The sequence below is a fragment of the Panicum hallii genome, chromosome 7, assembly GCF_002211085.1.
Source record: "Panicum hallii strain FIL2 chromosome 7, PHallii_v3.1, whole genome shotgun sequence".
In the NCBI taxonomy this organism is placed as follows: Eukaryota; Viridiplantae; Streptophyta; class Magnoliopsida; order Poales; family Poaceae; genus Panicum; species Panicum hallii.
Genome location: NC_038048.1, coordinates 45,054,326 through 45,073,915, shown reverse-complemented (window position 1 = coordinate 45,073,915; position 19,590 = coordinate 45,054,326). Strand labels below are relative to the sequence as shown.

The following is a 19,590-nucleotide window of genomic DNA, read 5'->3' as shown; positions in this document are numbered from 1 at the left end:
CCCCCTGAGAATCTTCAGTTCCTTTTCCCGCCGCCCCTTCTTCTCGCCCAGCGTCTTAATCTGCTGAAAGCAGTCGGTGAACTATTGTTCAGTATCGGCGACCATCTTCTGCAGCCTCTCGACGTCATCTGTACAGCAATACAGCATATTCTTCACGTCAGTAAGCAGCTCTTCTTTATACGTTAAGATTTTCCTCAGTTCTGCGGTGAAGGTTTTTTTCAGAATCCAAGATAAATTGTTAAGTGAAAGTACTCGAGGGCAGAAAGGGCTTACCTTGGTGCGCTTTCTTCTGCTCTTTGAGCTACTCCTGGTGTGCCATCTTCTGTTCCTCGAGTTGTTCTTGGAGCTCGGAGTTGGCTTTCTCGAGATTACGCAGGTCGTTCTTGAGGAGTCATGTCTCTCGAGTCCGCTCTTGCTTCAGCATGTCAAGCTCTCTCTGAAGATAGCAGTTTTTCGTTTGCTCTACGGATATGCGCTTCTCCCTGGCAGCAAGCTCCTAGTGACCACTCACGACTGCTTTCAACTTCTCGGATTTCTTCTATGAGTGCGTGATCACGTTCTGCATAAAAGGGGAGAGTCAGACAAACAATTTGACAACGTATGTAAGCAAAAGAGTAATCACGCCTTACCATGGCAAAATCATACAACTCCTTGTAAGCCTTCTTGAAGGTTTTGATGTTATTAGCCGTCAGCATTGGGTAATCCACCAGATCTGTGGCAATGAAGTTCTGGTACCTGGGCTCGGTCATCAACAGATCTTCGGGACTCCTTGAGGTCCCTGTGGCTTCTTCAGAAGGTGGCTGCTGGGCACCTGCAACGGCTTCTTCAGAAGGTGGCTGCTGGGCACCTGCAAGTCATGATGCATTCAGTATATAATGCCTGGGGTCTAAGCAGCTAGCCGTGGGCGGTCAGACATTTACCTGTGCCATCTGCAGGAGCGGCGTCAGGGGCCTCGACTTGTTCCTCGCCACCAGCTCTGGCTTTGCCTTGTTGGGGCTCGGGAGGCGGCAGGTCGGGCAGTGTCGTGTCTGCCTCGGGGGCTGGCTCCTTGGGCTCGGATTCCCCTGGGGCTGATGGCTCGGGGGCTGGGGTAGCTGTGGCTGGTTTCGACTTGCGTGGAGCGGCACTTGCAGACCTAATAAAGCAGATTCAGTTATCATACAAGTCGAAAAGAGCAGAAGCTGACGGCGCGGTGCCCGCCACGGCAACGGTAATAGTCGCAGAAGCTGCGGGATCTGTTCCCATTTCTTGGAGCTCGGGCCTGGGTGGGGAAGCGGGAGGACTGCAAATGGAAAATGTCAGCATGCAACAATATTGATGTATGACAACAAGTCAGCATATTCATACCTGGTGAACTCGACTTCTTGCGCTTTGCGTTTGCGCACAACCCGGCGACCCTCCGGGACTGAAGGCAGAGTATCGGTCAACTCCACGGATGGTCCGGGGGAGTTGCCTCTACTTGCCTCCCCCTCGGCTTCCTTCTCCGCCAAGGGGCTTCCGCCTTCTGTAGACTCGCTGCCGGGCAGAGCCTCGGCTACTTGAGCCCTCTTGGCTTCGGCTGCAGCGCTGGGAAGGAGGTGGTCCGGCTAAGAGATGTCGGGTTGCGGCAGGTAGCTCCGGTACAACTCTGTGTGCTCCTGCAGAAGGTTTTCAGTTAATAGCGGCAGAGCAGAGTTTGTTTCCAACAAAAAGTAGTCGAATACTCACCGGTCTTGGAGGACTTCGCGCCGAAAATAATCCTGGGATGTAGGGGACGGCGTTCACGTCCAACAGCACCCGCTTGACTCGGAGGAGTGCGGCGTCGTCTGACAGCTCCTCTGCGCACATGCGAGACGGATCTTCAGCGCCCGTGTACTCAAATCCAAGTCTGTGGCGTTGTTGGATTGGCTGGACTCGGCGTTTGAAGGAGAACATAACGGACGCGCCGGTCACTCCCATCAGCTTATGAGCTGCTATGGTGTCTAGCAATTCCTCAACTTGATCCATATCCCCCCTGGGAAGCTCAATATTCCACTCCGGCCTCACAACAGATGGACTATTTGATTTCTCTAAGAGTTGGGGGGCATGATTTTGGATATAAAACTAATGATTTTTTCACCCGGGAATGTTGGAGGAGAATTTGTACGATAGGTACTTATCGCCGGCTTGTTGTCTCAGTTGGATGCCAGCGCCCCCTACAACAGATGGATTTTTCGAGGTGTGTTGTGGTTTGACTCGGAAGAGGAAGCGGAAAAAATCCCAGTGGGGTTCAATTCTGAGAAATGCTTCGCAAAAGTGAATAAAGATGGAAATGTGGCAAATGGAGTTCGGGTTGAGGTGATGGAGCTCAAGCTTGTAATAGTAAAGAAGGCCACGGAAAAAAGAGCAAGAGGGAAGGGCCAGACCCTGTTCGGCAAAATGGTAAAATGTGACGATTTCGTCAACATTTTCTATGGGAAAGGGTCGCGGAATGAGGGGCGCCAATTGACAAGATTCTTGTCTTGGAGCAACCCCTCGGAAACAAGCCTATTAAGATCGTTGAGAGAGCACTTACTGTGTGTCCACTCCCCGGATGGCGGCTGCGTCTCCTTCTTCTTCCCATCCTTCTCCGATTTCTTGGGCGCCATCTCTGGATCCGCTCACCACGAGTTGTTCGGGGGCTGCGGGGAGAGAGGCGGGGAGATTTGGGAGGATTGGGGTTCTTCAAGAGGATGAAGGCGGAGCGCGGTTCTGTTTGGGGGATTTTGGCGGCTCTTGGTAAATTGCAGATTGGAAGCATAATTCTTACTCAATGTTACCGCGGGGTTAAATAACCAGCGGTTGGGTGCAGTTTTACTGTTTTGAAGGAATATTTGGAAGTTGAGGGGTCATTTGATGGATTGTTTAGATAAAATATTCAATTAATCATTTTTTCGAGGTTAATTGTCCTAAAAAAGGGATTTTTCGAATTCCGGATCTAACTTTCATCATTTGTGCCATCACACCAGTTCTTTACCATATGGACATTTTTACACTGCATGTCACGACTTTTGGATCCTTATTTCCAAACTTGAGAGATTTGAATTCGAAGCTCGAGGCTGCGGGATACGTGGCATCGACTACTTATTTTTTCAAATTTATTTGAAAAAGTAAGTAAGGAAGATTCAAGACTAATGCAACCCTCAGCCTGATTCTCCGATTCAACCTAAGGCTCGGGGGCAACTCCATATGGAGTGCGATTTTTCAATCGCACACCATATCAAGAATATAATTTGGGGTATGAGCACCTCATAGCTTCGATGCAGACAAGTGAGTACTCGAAAAATGACTTCAAGACGGAGCTTCAAAGAAGCCGAAGACTACTTCGAAAAGTACTAGATAAGCCTGCAGTACTCAGCTACGAAGAGCTCAGAAGCTTGTCAGACCCGGGGCCACGGGACTGTGTACATAACGTAGTTTAAACAGGTTTAAGAGACTAAGTTCATCGTATCTCTTATTCATCTCGTTTATCTCTTATTTATCCCGTATGAGTAGGAGATAAAACTAGTCGGTACAGAGGGAATCTACTCAAAATAGATTCTGGTATGATTTTTTGGCTAGTATCGGTTAGGATTCTTGTAACCCTGACCTCCCGGAGGGGGACAGGGACCCTCTTAAAACAAGATCATTAGATCATTCTACACCCAAGACAATACAAACTACCATACAGGATGTAGGGTATTACGCACCTCGCGGCCCGAATCTGTCCAAGTTTTGTATTTCTTGTACCTTCGAGTTCCTGATCTCGGCGTCTCCTCACCTAAAACTTACCACCTTGGGCATATCCCTCGGTGGGCAGCCGGTAAAACACCGATAGCGTGCACCGGCGATTGGGAGAGCAGGTCTCCGGAACCTCGTCCTCAGCGATCCTGCATTGGGAGAGGGTGAATAAGATTTTTGGGAAGCGCTCTGCGCGACTGCTCGAACGCTTCCACATCGTCGTCCTCTACGTCTTCATCGCCACGGCTCGTCTTCCTTCTCGTCAGTGGGGCGCAACTCGGCGTCGTCAGGCTCGCGGAGGTGCTGATCGTCGCCGTCGTCTTCTTTACCCGGTTATTCCGATCAGCCTAGAGAGCTATGGTTTTCTATCCCTAACTGTATCTTTCGTACCTAGCATGATCTCGTTAGATTGATCTTGCTGCCGCAATATTTTATCTTAAATCACTTATTCAACATGTTTACATATATTTATTTTCTGTACACAATTTTCATCATGATCATAATTTATCTTCGAATTAATTAAAAACTAAAACTCTTATTTTTTCGATGAAGCATCAGTGTTGTCCACGGACCTGCGGCGCGCCGACGCTCCCACATATTTGCGCACACCGGAAAAGAAAATCATGGACGGAAACCGCGTGCCCGGCCGCCGCTCGATCACCCTGACGGTTTCGGAACTGAACTGAACGGCGCCGTGCTCCCCCTCGCGTCGCTTATATACAGCCTGCGTGCGCCGTCTTCCATCGCCAGCGCAGTAAAAATCCACCAGATTCAGAACAGCGGCGAGATTCAGAGCTTCGGCAGCCAGCGTCGATGAGCCTAAGGTACGCGAGCAGGGTGGTCCTGCGAGCGGCGCATGCCGTGCGGGCCAGGCAACCGGCGGCGCCTAGGACGATGGCTGGCGGCGTGAAGCCGGGGACGGCACCAGCGGCACAGCGGCCGCAGGGAGTCGGCGGCGGCCGGAGCAGCGTGCCCGTGGAGAAGGCGGTCGCGGTGGAGAAGTTGAGGAGGAGGAAAGCGCAGAAGGCCGAGAACGTGATGCACCTCGTGTGCTGGGGACCCAATTAGGCTGCGTTCTTGCTGTCCAGTTTCTCGTCAGTCATCACGAACTTGAGCCGAGTCAGAGACGTGTCTGTATAAGATCACTCGATGTAAAATTGTCACAGTAGCGATGAACTTCTAATTGTAGGGTGCTCAAGCTCTATGCGTGATGCATGGGTCACCTGCTTCAGTAAATTTTATTTTTTTGGCAACCTGCAATTTCAGAGCTGACACCACAAGTTGACCATTTGCGAAGCTTTACCGTTCTTGTAGCTTAGCGAAAAAGCTTAGATCTGCACATGAAACAGCGTGCATAGCTGTGAGCTTATCGTTCTTCGGCATGGTGGTTCAGCTGGTACCAGAGAACACCCTGCTGTGTCTCTCATTCAGCGACACAATCTACTGAATCCAGAACGCCAGCGAGGTTCAGCATCGATGGACATGATGTACTATCGGATGCTGCTAAGACCGCCGCGGGTTGTGAGTTTGAGGCAGCAGGCGCGGTGGCGCTGCGGCGACGGGAACGGCGGCTCCTCAAACGGCTGAGCGGCAGGAAATCCTCAACACAGAACTGGCATCGCTCTCCAGGGCCAACCACGCGAGCACCTCATGCGGCACGAGTGTGCTGAGGCTCCCGCACCGTCACCACCGGCCGTACGTCGCTGGCGCACCGCAAATAATCGAAGGCGCTGTGTCGTTTCGCGCGCCCCCGTTGACCCAACGATGGCGGCAGATCGGCGACTCGTGACATCGGAGCCGGGGATCTCCTTTGGAGCAGAAGCGGGGAGGAGCCGGAGCTAGGATTTGGAGGGAGGGTGGGAGGGAACTTGCGCTTCCCCTGGACGGGAGGTGAGGCGGCCATCGACGCAGGGCAACCGCCAGCCGGATCGTCGGAGGGGAGGACGAAAAGCTAAACGGAGGAGGAAGAGGTCTTTTATGCAAAATACCTATCCAAATCATGGGTGCTACTGAAAAATATCGGATCGAAATTAATAGTCGCGATCCGAGTTAGGGATTTTTATAAAATATTGGATCGGTATTTTGTATTTAAAATTCTAGTTTGGATAGCGATTATTAATCACGATCCGAATCGGGGGCTTTATGAAAAATACTATTCGGTGTTTTCTGCAAAATCTCATCCGCCAGAGACATGACGGCCGACGAGGCCGCGCTGCCGGTGGCGGGCGGCGACCATCGACGCCCCGCGCCCCCTGCATCCCACGCCGCCTTCCTTGAGATAACGCGCCCGTCAGCCGCGCCGGAACCGACTGCGTAGGCCTCACGGGCGCTGCTGTCTCCTCGATTCCTCGTCACCGAACCACTGCCTGCTCACCGGAGCCAGCCACCCCGCCTTGATGCCACCATGGAGGCATGGACGAGAATTAGGAAGCAACAAGTAGGCAAGCATCGTGTGCATCCCTCGTTACCATGGCGGCGCTGCTGTGCCCCATCTGATTCTGATCCATGCCTTCAACCTGTTCTGCAGTTTTGCTCCCTGCGCGTTCTTCCAAGTCAGGTCGTTCCTCGTTGCTGCTCAAGCTGGCCTCCAACAACAGAAGCCATCGTGGAAAAAAAGATCCTGCTGCTCACCTCTGACGGGAGCGGGGGCGAACTGAAAATGGAAGTGAAGGTACAAGAACTGCCTCACTGAACTCAAGGTGAAGACCATGGGTGACCTGCATCAAAAGTTTTTCAGACTGCAAATTGCAAATTATGAGTTCAGAACTGAAAGTGGAAAGCATGGGTGACCTGCTTCAGAAAATTTTCAGACTGCAAATTGCAAATTCAGAGTTCAGAGTTGAGGCCCTGATTTTGGGCATTTACAAGAGTGGTTCCTGTCGGCAGAGGATTGCACGCAACCTCAAGGGTTGTCATCTGAAGAATTGCTTAGTTTATAATGTCAGTTATACAGGAATTTTGCCATGAACAGAAGGCTGAAGCCCACGCACAGCTGACAGCAGGTCGAGGGAACAGGCCGACGCGGTGCTAGAATGGGATGTGCGCAAACAGATTCGAAAGAGAATGGGTACGCATCCACATGGAATGAATGCATCTTGAAATCAACAATAAACCAGCTTTTCCAAGAATCGAAGTATCGATGTGTCCACATATAGATCATTTACATTTTTTTCCCTTCAACTTAAACAGAAACGTGCACAACGCTAGGCATTGCAAGACACCCTGAAACTATCACACACAAGAGTGAGATGCTCTGCTACTTCTAGGTGTTGGGCCCCCAGACGGAGAGGAACATGACGGTGCGCAGCGCCTGCTCCGCCCGCCGCCGCTTCTCCTCCTCCGCCTTCCTCCTCGCCGCCGCCGCGGCGCTCACCCTGCCTGAGTCCACCGACGCCCCGGCCGCCCTGCCGCTCCTCGCCATCGACGCCGACGACGAGGCCGACTGCGCCTTGTCCTTGACGGACCTGCCGGTGCTCTCCCGCACCGCCTGCGCCGCCCGCGCGCCCACCCGGCTCATGTACCTCAAGCTCATCGCCTTGCTCTTCTCCTCTTCCCACACGAAACGAAACGCTTCTTGCCTTTTTCTTCTTGGTTGGCTTTGTGGATTGATTGAGGTGGAGCGCGAAGAGAGCGCGGGTGCTTTATACTGCCGTGGAAGGAAGCGGTGATGGGGAGGAAGGCGGCGCCTGCTTGTCTCTTGTGTTTCTGGTGGGCGCGCGCGGAGCGTGGTTTGTCTGAAGCAGCGGGCGTTCGCTGCGGGAACAGAGCACTCCAGAAGCCGGCCGGCGTTTGCCGTCGCTTATCCTATCCACGTCACGTGTGACGTCGGCCGCGACGCGTTCTGCCTGCCGTGGCTCCGATGGATTACGAACTATCTATTGCTTTCGGAGGTACGAGCAAACGATATTTCTGACCGAACACGGTATCAGCCTATGCCGTGCCCTCTGTTTCCTTTATTCTTGCGCGTTCTTTTTAAGAAAAAAAATATGCTCTTTATTTTCCACAACTGATGAGGTTTTTCGTTATTCAGGACGAGAAGCAGAGGGACACATGTGAATATGTGATTGCAGTGCAAGGAGAAGAGTTTGAGCTATTGCATTGCGTGTAGCACGTCGAAGTTTTTTTTTTCTAGTTTTTCTTGTACATAAACATCTTTTGTTTCTGTTTCTTAATATTATAAAAAATATTAGACTCATAGACTTTTCCCTACATTTTTCAGTAGAAACAAAGTTTATAATCGCCTGTGAGTGTCACTTGAAGAATTTTTATGGTGTACAACTCTTCATTTTGGTAATCAAAGTTATGGACCTAAATTAACCTTCATTGCTGCTTGATAGGCATGCCAAACTTGTCATAATTCAAATTTGATACTGTAAATATTGTTGTTCTTTTAACTCGGTCGAAAACTTAAAACAGTTTTCACTAGAACATACTCAAAATCTCTTATATTTTAGGATGGGGCGTACTGTGCCAGGGAAGACTCAATAGAATTTTTCTGTTGAGCGGTATACGTTGCGCACACGTGGTGCAGTGCAGGTGTGATTATGCAAGTCATGTCTGGTTTAACATGACCCAACGAATCGCTCAAGTGACAGAGTGATTAGCAACTGTTTAGTCTTTGGATGTGATTATCTGAATGGAAGGTACCCTTTTAATTACCACATATAGTCAAGAACAGCGGATAGCAAAACAACAATAAAAATTAATTAACATAAGGGATAGTCCAGCCATCTGTCTGACAAATGGGAGGCCTCAAATCTGTTGAGTTTCTAACCCTAATTCAATTGCCCATGTACATGTATCGATCCCCTTCCACCTCCGTTAAACTTGAGATTTACAGGATAATAGGCAGCGTAATAAGCAGTATCGCCAACAGCAGTTGTTAGCTTCTGAAATCTGGACTTCACAAAGCGAAGAAAGGGCGCAGTAGCACTAACAGCAGCAGTGAACATTCATTCTGAAATGGCTTCTGAACTTTCAAACAGCAATGGCAACACAGCACGAACGGAGAAGCAGCAGGACGCGCTCTAGCTAAGATGAGCGATTTCCACCTCGTCGGGGATCTTGAAGGTGGCCGCCGCACCGAACTTCTTCCTGCCGTCCTCCCACTCGTCCTCGTCCTCCAGGCTGTTACTGTCGTCGTCGTCGTGGCTGTGGCACGACGGCGAGGAGGGGTCGTTGACGCTCTTCGACTTGCACGGGTCATTGGCCAGCATGGCCACCTGGCGAAGGTGCGAGATCTCAACGACTACGGTGTCGTCCTCCTTGGGGAGAGGCTGCTTCCATGGCTCCCCGTCGATCCTCATGAATGTGTGCTCGGCGGCTCCTTTGTGAAACTCGAAACGGATTCGGTGGGCCTGAAAGTAAAACGAAGTCAGCAATGTTTGCACTGTACCAGACGTTGATACTCGACAGAGCAGAGTACTTCACCTGCGCTAGCCGGGTTCCATGTCCATTAGGTGCCAGCAAGACGAGCCCGTGCCAGGCATCACGGAAACCAACAACCTCAATAAGGCCATCATCAACATATGGTGCAGTCAGGTCTCTCTGCATAATGCCATGAAAACTTATGAATATCTTTCCGTAGTGGGTCATCAGCACAACAACAAATTGGTAAAAGGTTTCAAGAAGGGCAACTCACGTCTTGTACTTTCCTCGTGCCAGGCGTGCCCCAAGGGTTAAATCCTCCCGAGAAACTTGGCAGGTTGAGGCAGATAATTGATCGAATGCTGAAAGAAGAGGGACAGAGTTCGTCAATCATCATGGGAAGCAGAAGGGATTTCAGAGGTAGAAACTTAACTTTAAAGTGATACTGCTGACAGTGCAAAGGTTAAGGCATTATTTACCTGCGAGGAATCATAAGCTCTTCCCACTGGCCACCAGGTCTTTTCATGATCTTCACCTTTGCAAGTTGGGCAATGTTCCTGAAAGTGAGGTCAAGGAATACAGAGACACTTAAAGTCGATGTGCAGAGTTCCATATACAGACAGAACTAGTGTCATCCATAGTTCGATACTACACGGAACATTCTGCTAGCGAAAAGAAAGTATAGTAATATGATCATGATCAGAAGCATTATAGCTGCATTGGTGACAAAGTACCTTGAGGAAGGATGGGTTAAAGAAGCAGCAAACCATCCTTGTTTAAGTCCAAGCTTAGCATATGTACCCTGCATCGAAGAAATGCATTATATGAACCATTATACACCAAGCGGATGGCGCTTGCAAATCTGAATAAACCATCAAGGAAATGAAAAAAAAAAGTTGTCTTTAAACAAAAGTAAAAGGCAAATATACCTGATTTGTTAGCTGGTTTTTGAACTTCTCTGGATTTCTCTTCCTTTCAGAGTGGAATTCATAAGATACTTGTGCATCCATTCCTGCAGTATGTTTAGATTATGATGGTCATGGTTATTAACCTTTTCCAATATTCGAATCAAGATATACTTAATGATCTACTAGATAAACGGCCTATGATTCGGCACTGGGGCATCACAATTCCCTGATACTTAAGTTCTGATACATAGTTCCTGAGTAGCAATGGTGAAAGTTTGCATCTACCGTATTGTAAGGTACCATGCACAATGAAAAATTCTTGAAAAAGTTTATGGTTCAAAGTGGTAGGTGGTGGTTGTCTCGGAACAGAAGGAACTCTTACCCATGCTAAAATAATTCCAGAATCCTCCACGGAATGTGTGGTAACCCTCCTGAAAAAGCAAATAAATAAGATGCTGGTCTATATATGCCACTTAAAACTAGAGAGTGATTATCAATGGCTGCTTTTACCGAAGTAACAGAAAAAAGATTGCATCTGAATTCTTACCACATTGAGAGAGTCGCAGTCTGATACACGGTGGAATGCATGCAATGAATGTGGAAGATCTAAGGGAGCAATAGGATCACATGGGCCATCCTGTGGAATTCGCATCCTCATGATGATATGCCAACTGAAACAGAAAAATACAAGCTAATTGGAGTGTTTTCTTTCCTATGCTAGAGAGAAGGACATGTTCAAATCTCGCTGTAAGATGAGTGGAACAACAATAGGAAAAAAAAGCATAAAATACTTCAACGGATGAGATAGAGGAAAGAGCTGACATAGTGTCACATGAAAATATTATCTTTAATTCTTGTAAGCAAGATAATACCTATCAATATTCATTTCCCTTGCTCCTTTTACTTGGGCCAGGAATGATTTCACTGCCGCTTGATCAGTAGCTGGATTCTTTTTTCCCTGCAGTCAAATTAAAATTAAATATGTTTTCAAAAAAAGTAAAACTTGCTATAGAAGCATAATTCCTAAAGAACATGGCCATGGAACTAGCAAAATCGCATAGGAACAACATTATACTAATTTATATTTAACAGGCACTGATGCTCAGGCACAACAGTCTTCTTTAAAAAGAAGTTACAGAAAGCATTCATAAAAAGTGTACATTTCTTGTTACTAACTTTTATGGTTTTATTGTAAATGTCAAAGAGTCAAACAAGAAATTTAACTTGCATATTCCTTAATTTGCACAAAAAAACATAATTTTTTCAGACACACAAAACACAGAGGTATTCATCACACATTAGAGAATCTGTATGTTCAAAATAAAAAAACGCCATTAACATACCCATCCAAATGAGAAAGGTAGGTTGTTTCCAGTTCCTAGAGGCACAGTAGCAACAGGAGGTGGATGCGAAAGCTTAAGGTCACTAACTACTCCAAGCAGCCAACTTGCTGTGCCATCACCACCAGCAACCTGTTTCAAAGTTCCTTTGTTAATAAAAGGACATCCAAACAGAAATTCTTTTTGGGTGCATAAATTCAGAAGTAGGTTACTCACAATTAGTCTCAAGCTCTTTTGAATTTGAATAGCAAGAAGGTCACCATTAGACTTGAGCTTTTCAAAGTTGCAGTATAATCTGTGCAGAACCTTATCAGGAGCCTCTTCTGAGAGATCAAAAACCTATGAAAAATTTGAGTGGATCTAATAATGAGAACATGATTCAAAGTACATTCATATTACAGGTTTTCCAAACTGCTAGCCTCTTTACCTGTGCTTCATTGAGAAGTTCACGGTATGTTTTGATCAGACTGCTTCCCAGTTGACCACCACTTCTAGAATTGATGAAGACTACCACAGGACAACATGGCGCATTGTCAAGAATGATTTGTTCAGAGTCCGGTTTCAGTATGTAATCTGGGATGTAGTAGTCTGTCAGTGGCCCGCATGGGCTGGAGCAGGAACCATTAGTTCCATTTCTATGTAGATCCATCCTGTAAAATCTTCTGCATTAGTGATTATGGTTGATTTTCCCCACTTCTTAACCTTACACTATGCAAGGAGGAAGCAGGAGAAGAGGAGAGAAATTACAAGGCGCAGCAAGGTAAAAAGTGCTCTTAAATCTAAAATTAAGTGATTTCACCATAAGAATCCCCATTACTTATTTACAGTATCTCACCAATTCTCAAATAAAAGCATGCAATCCACAGTTTATAGGAATCCTGATGCAGTATCCTTGATTACAGTAGGGAATCTAAGAATTGGCTACAAGAAAAATACTGGAACGGAACAAGGAATATAACAATTTATTGCAATTATGCCATAATCAAGACCACAGGGAGCAGCATTAACAATCTAACATCATGGTATATCCGTATATATGCATGTCCTAATTATATTTCCTCTGAAGCTGTCATCTTTCAATTCAGGGTCGGCACAATTCACATTCTATGCGTGTTACTGTGTTGGTATCATGTAACAAGAAACATAAAGCAGGATAAAAGATGACCACATTCAGTAAAGGTGCCTTCTGCGAATAAAGACAGGAACCTATTGATTCTTTCTCATTATTGTAAAAAAAATGATTCTTTCTCAGAAGAAGAATCTTAATTTCTTCCAAAAAGTTGCTGGAAGTACAAAATTCCCAAATGGCCGAATCACAATGCCACCAGTTTTTCCTGTTAAAACAAAACAATGCCATTGTTCCCACAATGGGGAACAAAACTAATCGCATCAGACTGAAATTGAGCGCAACTCAACTATGCAAAAAAAGGCCCCGGTCCATGGAAGGGAAGCACGCTTCTCGGGCACGTCGCCCATGTAATCACCACCGCATGGGAGGTTAGAGCAGAGCAGGAACCAACCAGCGGAAGCAGGCATGGATCGGGATCTTGCAGTGCAAGACCGAATTCCGACTAGAAGAAAAGCAGATCATAGTTCAAATACGGTGCCCCAGAACAAGAAATCTCCAGGCGAGAATCAATGGCCGCAAGATCCCCATGAGACGAGAGAGATAGAGAGCGCAGAGGTGTTCGGTTCCATGGACTTTACCTGCGACCTCAAGAATTGGGGGCGTCCCCCGCGTGCTCCCGTGTGGATTGGGCTCCTTGAGGACAAGAATTCGGTGGTTTTTGGTCCCGCCGAGAGCCTGAGAGGATTATTAATAGGGAGGGGGAGATGGTGGCGAGGGGAGGACGACGAGGAAGCAACGGAGAAAGAAAGCGACCCCCGTTCGAATTGCCAGCGTTCCTTCCACGGTGCTCGGCATTATTGTCCATGCCATCCATTGGCACTTAAGCCTTGGCAGGCACTATCATGTGATGGCAGTATTACCTTAGCGTTCTGACTTTTCTTTTCCCCGCTTTATTTTTCCTGTGTGCGGGTTAACTTACCCAAAGCTCTTTTTGCGGGAGGTTGACTTACCATAGTTATTAATATTTTTTTAAACTAGTACTCTCTCCGTCCTAAAATATAAGTCATTCTAAAAAATTTTAGGACAGATTAAATAAAATGATTACGTTTGCTTTATTTGTTACCCATATTTAGCGATAGTTGATTCTTACATGTACATGCACTTAGATAAAGTGACTTGCTTTCTATGATAAATTTTGAATCATAGAATGACTTGTTTTCTAGGACAAAGGGAGTACGAGTTAAAGTCAATACGCTGTATATGGGTTAGTTTGGCATGCATGAATTTCAGGTAGGCGAACCCATTTCCACGGAAATTCCTGCCAAGAAAGAGGTACAAGGTTGATCTCAAATATAGCATCCGCACAAAATGGAAAAATATTGCATGTATAGCAAAGGAATTGGCTACACATGCTACAGAACCTAGAACAAAAGTTGTATGACTACTGGTGGTGTTAATGTGTGAAGCATGTGTGAATCTAACCCCTGTTTTGATTGATTCCAAGTATACAATTGTCCATCTAGATCCAAACCTGATTTCAGAAATTATATTGCCGTAGCATTGAGCAAAGGTAAATCTAATGGCTCTTATGCAGTTCATATAACGTTTAACGGTACCAGCTTGTAGTTTTCAAACCATGAGATTGCAAACGGGATGCTAAGCTTATGTAGATCCAACGTGTACCTTGACTAGTATTCCATAAAAATACTACTTGAGTTTTTCCTTGAAAACTTGGTGACCCAGCTCTCGATGACTAATCGCAAACAAGGGGGCTAGGTCATGTAACCATTTTCTGTATCCGTTCAACCGTGTTAAGTACTGGCAGTCCACAACTACTCCAGATGATGCATGAGATGAAGCTCAACTAGAAGGCGGCACCGGCGCCCGCTGCCACTACCCCGGTTGGCGCAGGCCCGTATAAATCCGAGTCCAGCGTCAGCGGTCTGCCACCGGGCATCGACTGTCTAGAAGCAAAAACGTGACGGAAAACCAGCTCCCAGTTGCCAGTTGCAGACGCAGCGACCAATCAGTCCTGGTCGCCATGGCAGCGGTGGATAGTTTGGGCCCTTTGGTACCGGCTTCTGCTTCGTGCTACAGTAAATGGCTAGACTGTTTTGCACTGTAGCAGGAAAGCAGAACGCAAATTAAAGTTTGAATTGAACTAGGAAAAAGGTAAAACCAGCTTTAGCTTTATCTCGCCACAGCACTGCTACGGTAGCTAAAGCCGAATCCATCGAAGCTGCGCCAAAAGAGCGCCTTGGTCGTTGCTCAAGACGTAACCGTAACCGTAAGTGACCACCGTACCCCTGCGTCGCGTCTGGAACAAAAGGGTAAAATGGGAAAGACGGCCGCGGATCCGATCCGATCCTTGGCCGCGCGCTGACATGTGATCGATCGCCAGAACCGAGGGGGTGGAGTGGACAAGTGGGCGCGTGGCTGGGTTGGCGCGATGCGATGCCATGCGGCCCCCCGGGGACGGGGATTCCAGACGCCGTGCCGGTGTGAAACGGGGACGTCCGGACTGGCGCGCGGAACTTCCATGCCAACTCCAAGCCCGCCGCGCCGATCGATCGGGGTGGGTCGTCTCCAGCTCCGGCCATTTCCTCGTCTCCGGCTTTGAATCTCCGGTCAGCTTCGTTCAACCCGTTTGATCTGACGCGTCGTCGTCGTGGGGTGGGTGGCACGGCGACGGCGACAAAAACGGCGCGCGGATGCTTAGCCGCGTTGAACTCCGCCAGTCCGTCTGTGACGGCTCGGAAATCGCGTTTTCTAGGCGGAGAAACGGGAAGGATTTAACTACCGCTCCGGATTGGATGGTTCCTTCAAGCTGCTCGAGGACGAAACAGCTACTAGTGCTGCTCTTGAAGAATCTGCTACGTCTCATCCATTCCAAACCAACCGAATTGACCCACCGGCGCTTCCCCTAATCGATTTTTTTTATTTCTGTTTGGTTTGATGAATGGAGCAAGTCAATCCGCCACCATCTTGTCCCTTTTGAGCACATGGCAGAGGGGGATGGCATGTCCCCACTGCAATGATCAGGAGATGAGATGATCATAAAAATGTCATGTTCCCCTCGTTTATTGCACTAGCCGTGTGATTATCGATAAGAATGGTGATGGTGTTCGAATCGTGGAAATAAATAAATAGGCTAGCTTTTTCACTTTGACACCGATGGCCCGGGAGAAGGAACAGAGGAATCTGCCCCAAAGCCCATTCCTCTCTTTTCTGAAAAAGAAAGAATCCCAAGGCCCTTCTTCACTGGAAACAGATTTCCGCACTGGCCCATTTCGAAAAGCAGATTTCCGCTCTGGCCCATAATGATCCCAATCGACATGGCCCATTGGAGCAGCCGGGCCAAGAAGCCCCGCTGCCGTGGGCGGCGGCGAGGTCGAGGAGGCCTAAGCCTAACCCACCCGCCCGCGGCCCTGCCGGAGACCGGAGAGTTCCAGCCGGCGATGAGAAGGGTGGTGCCGGCGGGCCCTAAGCGGCTAAGCGCGACCACGTCGCCTCTTGAATCCTCTACTACCCCGACGACCGGCCGGCCGGGAAGGCCAAGTGAGCCATCGGTAACAAGGTAACCACCTATTTCACCCCACCATTTGCGCAAAATTATATTTCTCAAAAATTGTTGCATTTAACATCCTCCTCCCTCTGCCTGCATGAAAATTGAGGAGGATAGTTTGTCGAAATTTAGTGTCAGCTCCACACTGCTTTTATGCAGACAGTACATTACCCTGGTGCTAGGAATCAGGACTTACGACTTACGAGTGTCTTGTCAGCAGTGAGTAACTCTGATGGTCTATTATTGCGTCTGAAGTTTCGGAGTTGGTCATCCAGAACGGGTCATGGGGTGATCCCAGCTTATTTTTTTTGCTTCCTGGTTTGCTGTGTATGTCCCTGTTAAAACTCTTTGTCTTAACCTACTGATAATGTTGTTTACAAATAAAATATATGGTCTTCTTTACTTCTCTAAGAAGCTACGCGTTCGCTGGTGGCATTGAAATGTAGTCTTATCTCGCAATAGTCAGATTTAATCGCATAAACAATTATGGACTCTTCAGTAGTTTCGTCTAAGCCAAGATGTCAAACAAGATAAATCATATTCTAATAGCATCATGTTCCACTTCCACCATCATATGTAACTAATGGTTTTGTTTTTTTTATCATCAGGCGACATTATCTAGTTGACCAAATGCTTCTATTGAAAAGGGAGCATTAGCAATTTATTGCCTTGCAAAAGTCATGCAATTTCCTGTTTGACGTGCATCCATATTTACAAAGCATAAAAGCTTCATCAGTTCAGTGTATTGGTAGTTTGGTACTAGCTTCACATATTGGCATCATGCATTTCTGCGTGTTTGGTTTCCTGAAGAGGCACATCATCAAGCAAATAGGTGATATGATGCTTTCTGCCTTATTCTTACATGCATCTGGACTTCATTTTTCTTCTCCTTTTTATTTGTTTCTTATGAAGCTATGTCCTAAATTTGCAATGAATAACCTCATATTTCGCTTATTATTATCAGCTTCTTTGAATGAAACTGTATGATAAGATCTTTCATTTTTCTATCAGCATTTTTTTAATCCTTTCTAATGCTGAGACTCCAAAGTCCAACCTGCTGTTGCTCAGATTATGAACTTGGCAGGTTGATATTTCATATAACCTTTTGTATCAGTGTAATTTCCATGGCAGCAGATTTTTAGGTGTCACTCATTGTTCAATTTACTTGCAGATTTATATTTGATACTAAAGACTATGTTTGTTGAACTGTTCACCAAATTGCAGGCATGCGGAGAATACGAAAACCATTACAGATTGCTGGAGAAGCTAGATCAATATCAGCTGCGGATGATAACATACATGAAGATGAGACAGTGAAAGGATCAATTCTGAGCTCACCATTAGTTGAGTTCAGTACTGTTTATTCCGCAACGAACAATTTCAGTGACAAGCTTGGCGAAGGTGGATTTGGGCCAGTTTACAAGGTGGAGTGTTGGATAACTCATATACTTTCTCCAACTGTTGTAATATCTTGTTTAATTAATCCTTGCCATCTTGGTGATATGATGAAGTAAATAGCTGGATAACAGTAGATACATGATGCTATCTCCAGGGGATACTACCGGATGGCCAAGAGATTGCTGTTAAGAGGCTATCTAAAAGCTCTGGGCAGGGATTGGAAGAGTTCAAGAATGAGGTGATGGTGCTATCCAAGTTGCAACACCGGAACTTAGTGAGGCTTTTTGGTTGTTGTATTCATGGAGAAGAGAAGATGATGTTGTATGAATACATGCCCAACAAGAGTCTTGACTCATTTATTTTCAGTAAGTTTCAGTTTGTTTCTTGCAGTTCTGATTATACATGCATATTTTACAGAGTAAGCCAGTAACTGGAATTTTCTACTAACATTTAATACTTTCTATAAATTGGTCAGATGAAAGTAGGAGGCTTGTATTAGGTTGGAAATTACGATACAAGATTATTCAGGGAATTGGAAGAGGGTTACTGTATCTTCATCAGGATTCGAGGTTGAAAATTATTCATAGGGATCTCAAAGCAAGCAATATTTTACTAGATGATGATTTCAACCCCAAGATATCCGACTTCGGCATGGCTAGAATTTTCGGTGAACATCAGCTTCAAGACCTTACTCATCGAATTGTTGGAACCTAGTAAGGCTGCTTCTCTTTTCTGGCTACGGTATAGTTGGACAGGGAATCCCATGGTATAACTGAAATTTTATTCATCTGCTTCTGTAATTATTGGGTCGGTGCTGCTCACTAATTGCATCTTCAACCTTTCAAATCTTACTGCTTTGCTCAGACAATAGACACATTAACTCCCCTTTTAGTCGGCATTACATCACCTGGCATAAGTTAATGCGCTAAAATATGTGGAATGCAGTGGCTACATCTCCCCGGAGTATGCAATGGAGGGTAAATACTCTGAGAAATCTGATGTCTTCAGTTTTGGCGTGTTGATCCTTGAGATTGTGAGCGGCCGTAGGAACAGCTCTTTTGTCGATGAAGAATGGTCAATGAACCTCTTGGGCTATGTGAGATAGCGCTTTCTCCTACACTTCACCTTATCGTCAAACTTGCAAACAATAATAAATTTTTGCTTGCCATCTCTCATTCACAACTTATATTCCAGGCATGGACCTTGTGGAAGGAAGGCAGTGTCTCAGAGCTTATTGATCCACTGATGGGCACCACATGTACTTATGATGAAGTCTGCAGATGCATTCAGGTGGGTCTCCTATGTGTGCAGGAGTTACCAGCTGAAAGGCCAACCATGTCCCTAGTGCTCAGGATGCTGAGTGGTGATGTTACAATTCCATCTCCAAAGCAAGCTGCATTTTTTGCTGGAAGGGTTCCTCATCTTTCTGCGGATGACAATACTGGGTCAGGTAATCAATTAACGTACACGGATCTTCAGGGCAGATAGTCTCACCATTTCAGGCAGCTGAAGTTTCATACTGTATTGTACGTGGCCTTATTGTATTGCAAGATCTGTTCGTTTCCCTATTCTTCTTTCCTATTACTAAGAATGTACTCGTGCAGAATACTTAGTCCAAGAGATAGTACTCCGGGGTGTAGATTTACTTGTAACTCGTGAACTGTATTGTGTATTTGGGAATTTTGATTTTGTATATGTGTGAATGTTTTAAATCATATGAGATTCTTGTGAACTGGTATCCTGTTGTTTTTGTGGGATCGAATGTGATGCTTGGGCCTAGTGCCCTAGTCCGGCTTAATGAAAAAATACAAAAAATGAAAAAAAATGAAAGGTCAAGCCAAGCACTGGTTTCATCTGTTGGTCTTACTTTCCTATACTTTGTATTTTATCTGCATAGTTATACAAATGAGTGAAGTCAAAACATTGGTGCTTGGGAAAAAAAATGTAAAGCTACATATGCCTTGGATTAGAAGACATTCAGTACTTGTAGTCACATGCCACCCTGATCACAACAATAATTGATGGACAATATGTGGTTAATGCTCGTATCTTAATTCGTATGCATAAGTCCAAATGAGCTTTTGATTGCGATATGAGGAAGCAGGAGATAATGCCAGTCAACGTTGTCAAACGCTTGACTTTTCCGGCAATCCATGTACAATTGGCATTAGTATACTGTGCCAGCACCTAGTACTCAAGATGGGAAGGAACTCGACAGTAGTCAAT

General features: G+C 46.4%; 3 protein-coding genes across 4 annotated transcripts; 1 reads left to right on the top strand and 2 right to left on the bottom strand.

Annotated features, from left to right (window-relative positions):
• Positions 1-6,812: 6,812 nt before the first annotated feature.
• LOC112901634 lies at positions 6,813-7,334 on the bottom strand. Its single transcript, XM_025970587.1, has one exon. It carries the CDS (start codon positions 7,247-7,249, stop codon positions 6,980-6,982), a length of 270 nt encoding a protein of 89 aa, XP_025826372.1. The 5' UTR covers positions 7,250-7,334; the 3' UTR covers positions 6,813-6,979.
• A 1,065-nt stretch (positions 7,335-8,399) lies between these two features.
• On the bottom strand, positions 8,400-13,235 carry LOC112899660 (diacylglycerol kinase 5-like). The gene is made up of 13 exons (XM_025968223.1): positions 13,040-13,235; positions 11,760-11,982; positions 11,549-11,671; positions 11,336-11,464; positions 10,865-10,950; positions 10,540-10,663; positions 10,375-10,423; positions 10,014-10,096; positions 9,819-9,886; positions 9,564-9,641; positions 9,359-9,446; positions 9,148-9,264; positions 8,400-9,074 (listed from the first exon to the last, which is right to left on the bottom strand). Exons 2-13 carry the CDS (start codon positions 11,979-11,981, stop codon positions 8,745-8,747), a joined length of 1,497 nt encoding a protein of 498 aa, XP_025824008.1. The 5' UTR covers position 11,982; positions 13,040-13,235; the 3' UTR covers positions 8,400-8,744.
• Positions 13,236-15,760: 2,525 nt separating this feature from the next.
• Positions 15,761-19,117, top strand: LOC112899661 (G-type lectin S-receptor-like serine/threonine-protein kinase At1g11410). 2 transcript variants are annotated; one of them, XM_025968225.1, is made up of 6 exons: positions 15,761-15,978; positions 17,191-17,390; positions 17,519-17,729; positions 17,840-18,077; positions 18,310-18,460; positions 18,559-19,102. In XM_025968225.1, the coding sequence occupies exons 2-6, from the start codon at positions 17,193-17,195 to the stop codon at positions 18,850-18,852; spliced, it is 1,092 nt and encodes a 363-aa protein (XP_025824010.1). In that variant the 5' UTR covers positions 15,761-15,978; positions 17,191-17,192; the 3' UTR covers positions 18,853-19,102. The 2 variants fall into 2 exon arrangements, with proteins under 2 accessions (XP_025824010.1, XP_025824009.1); XM_025968224.1 differs by lacking the exon at positions 15,761-15,978 and adding an exon at positions 16,642-16,798 and having other exon boundaries at positions 18,559-19,117.
• Positions 19,118-19,590: the final 473 nt, after the last annotated feature.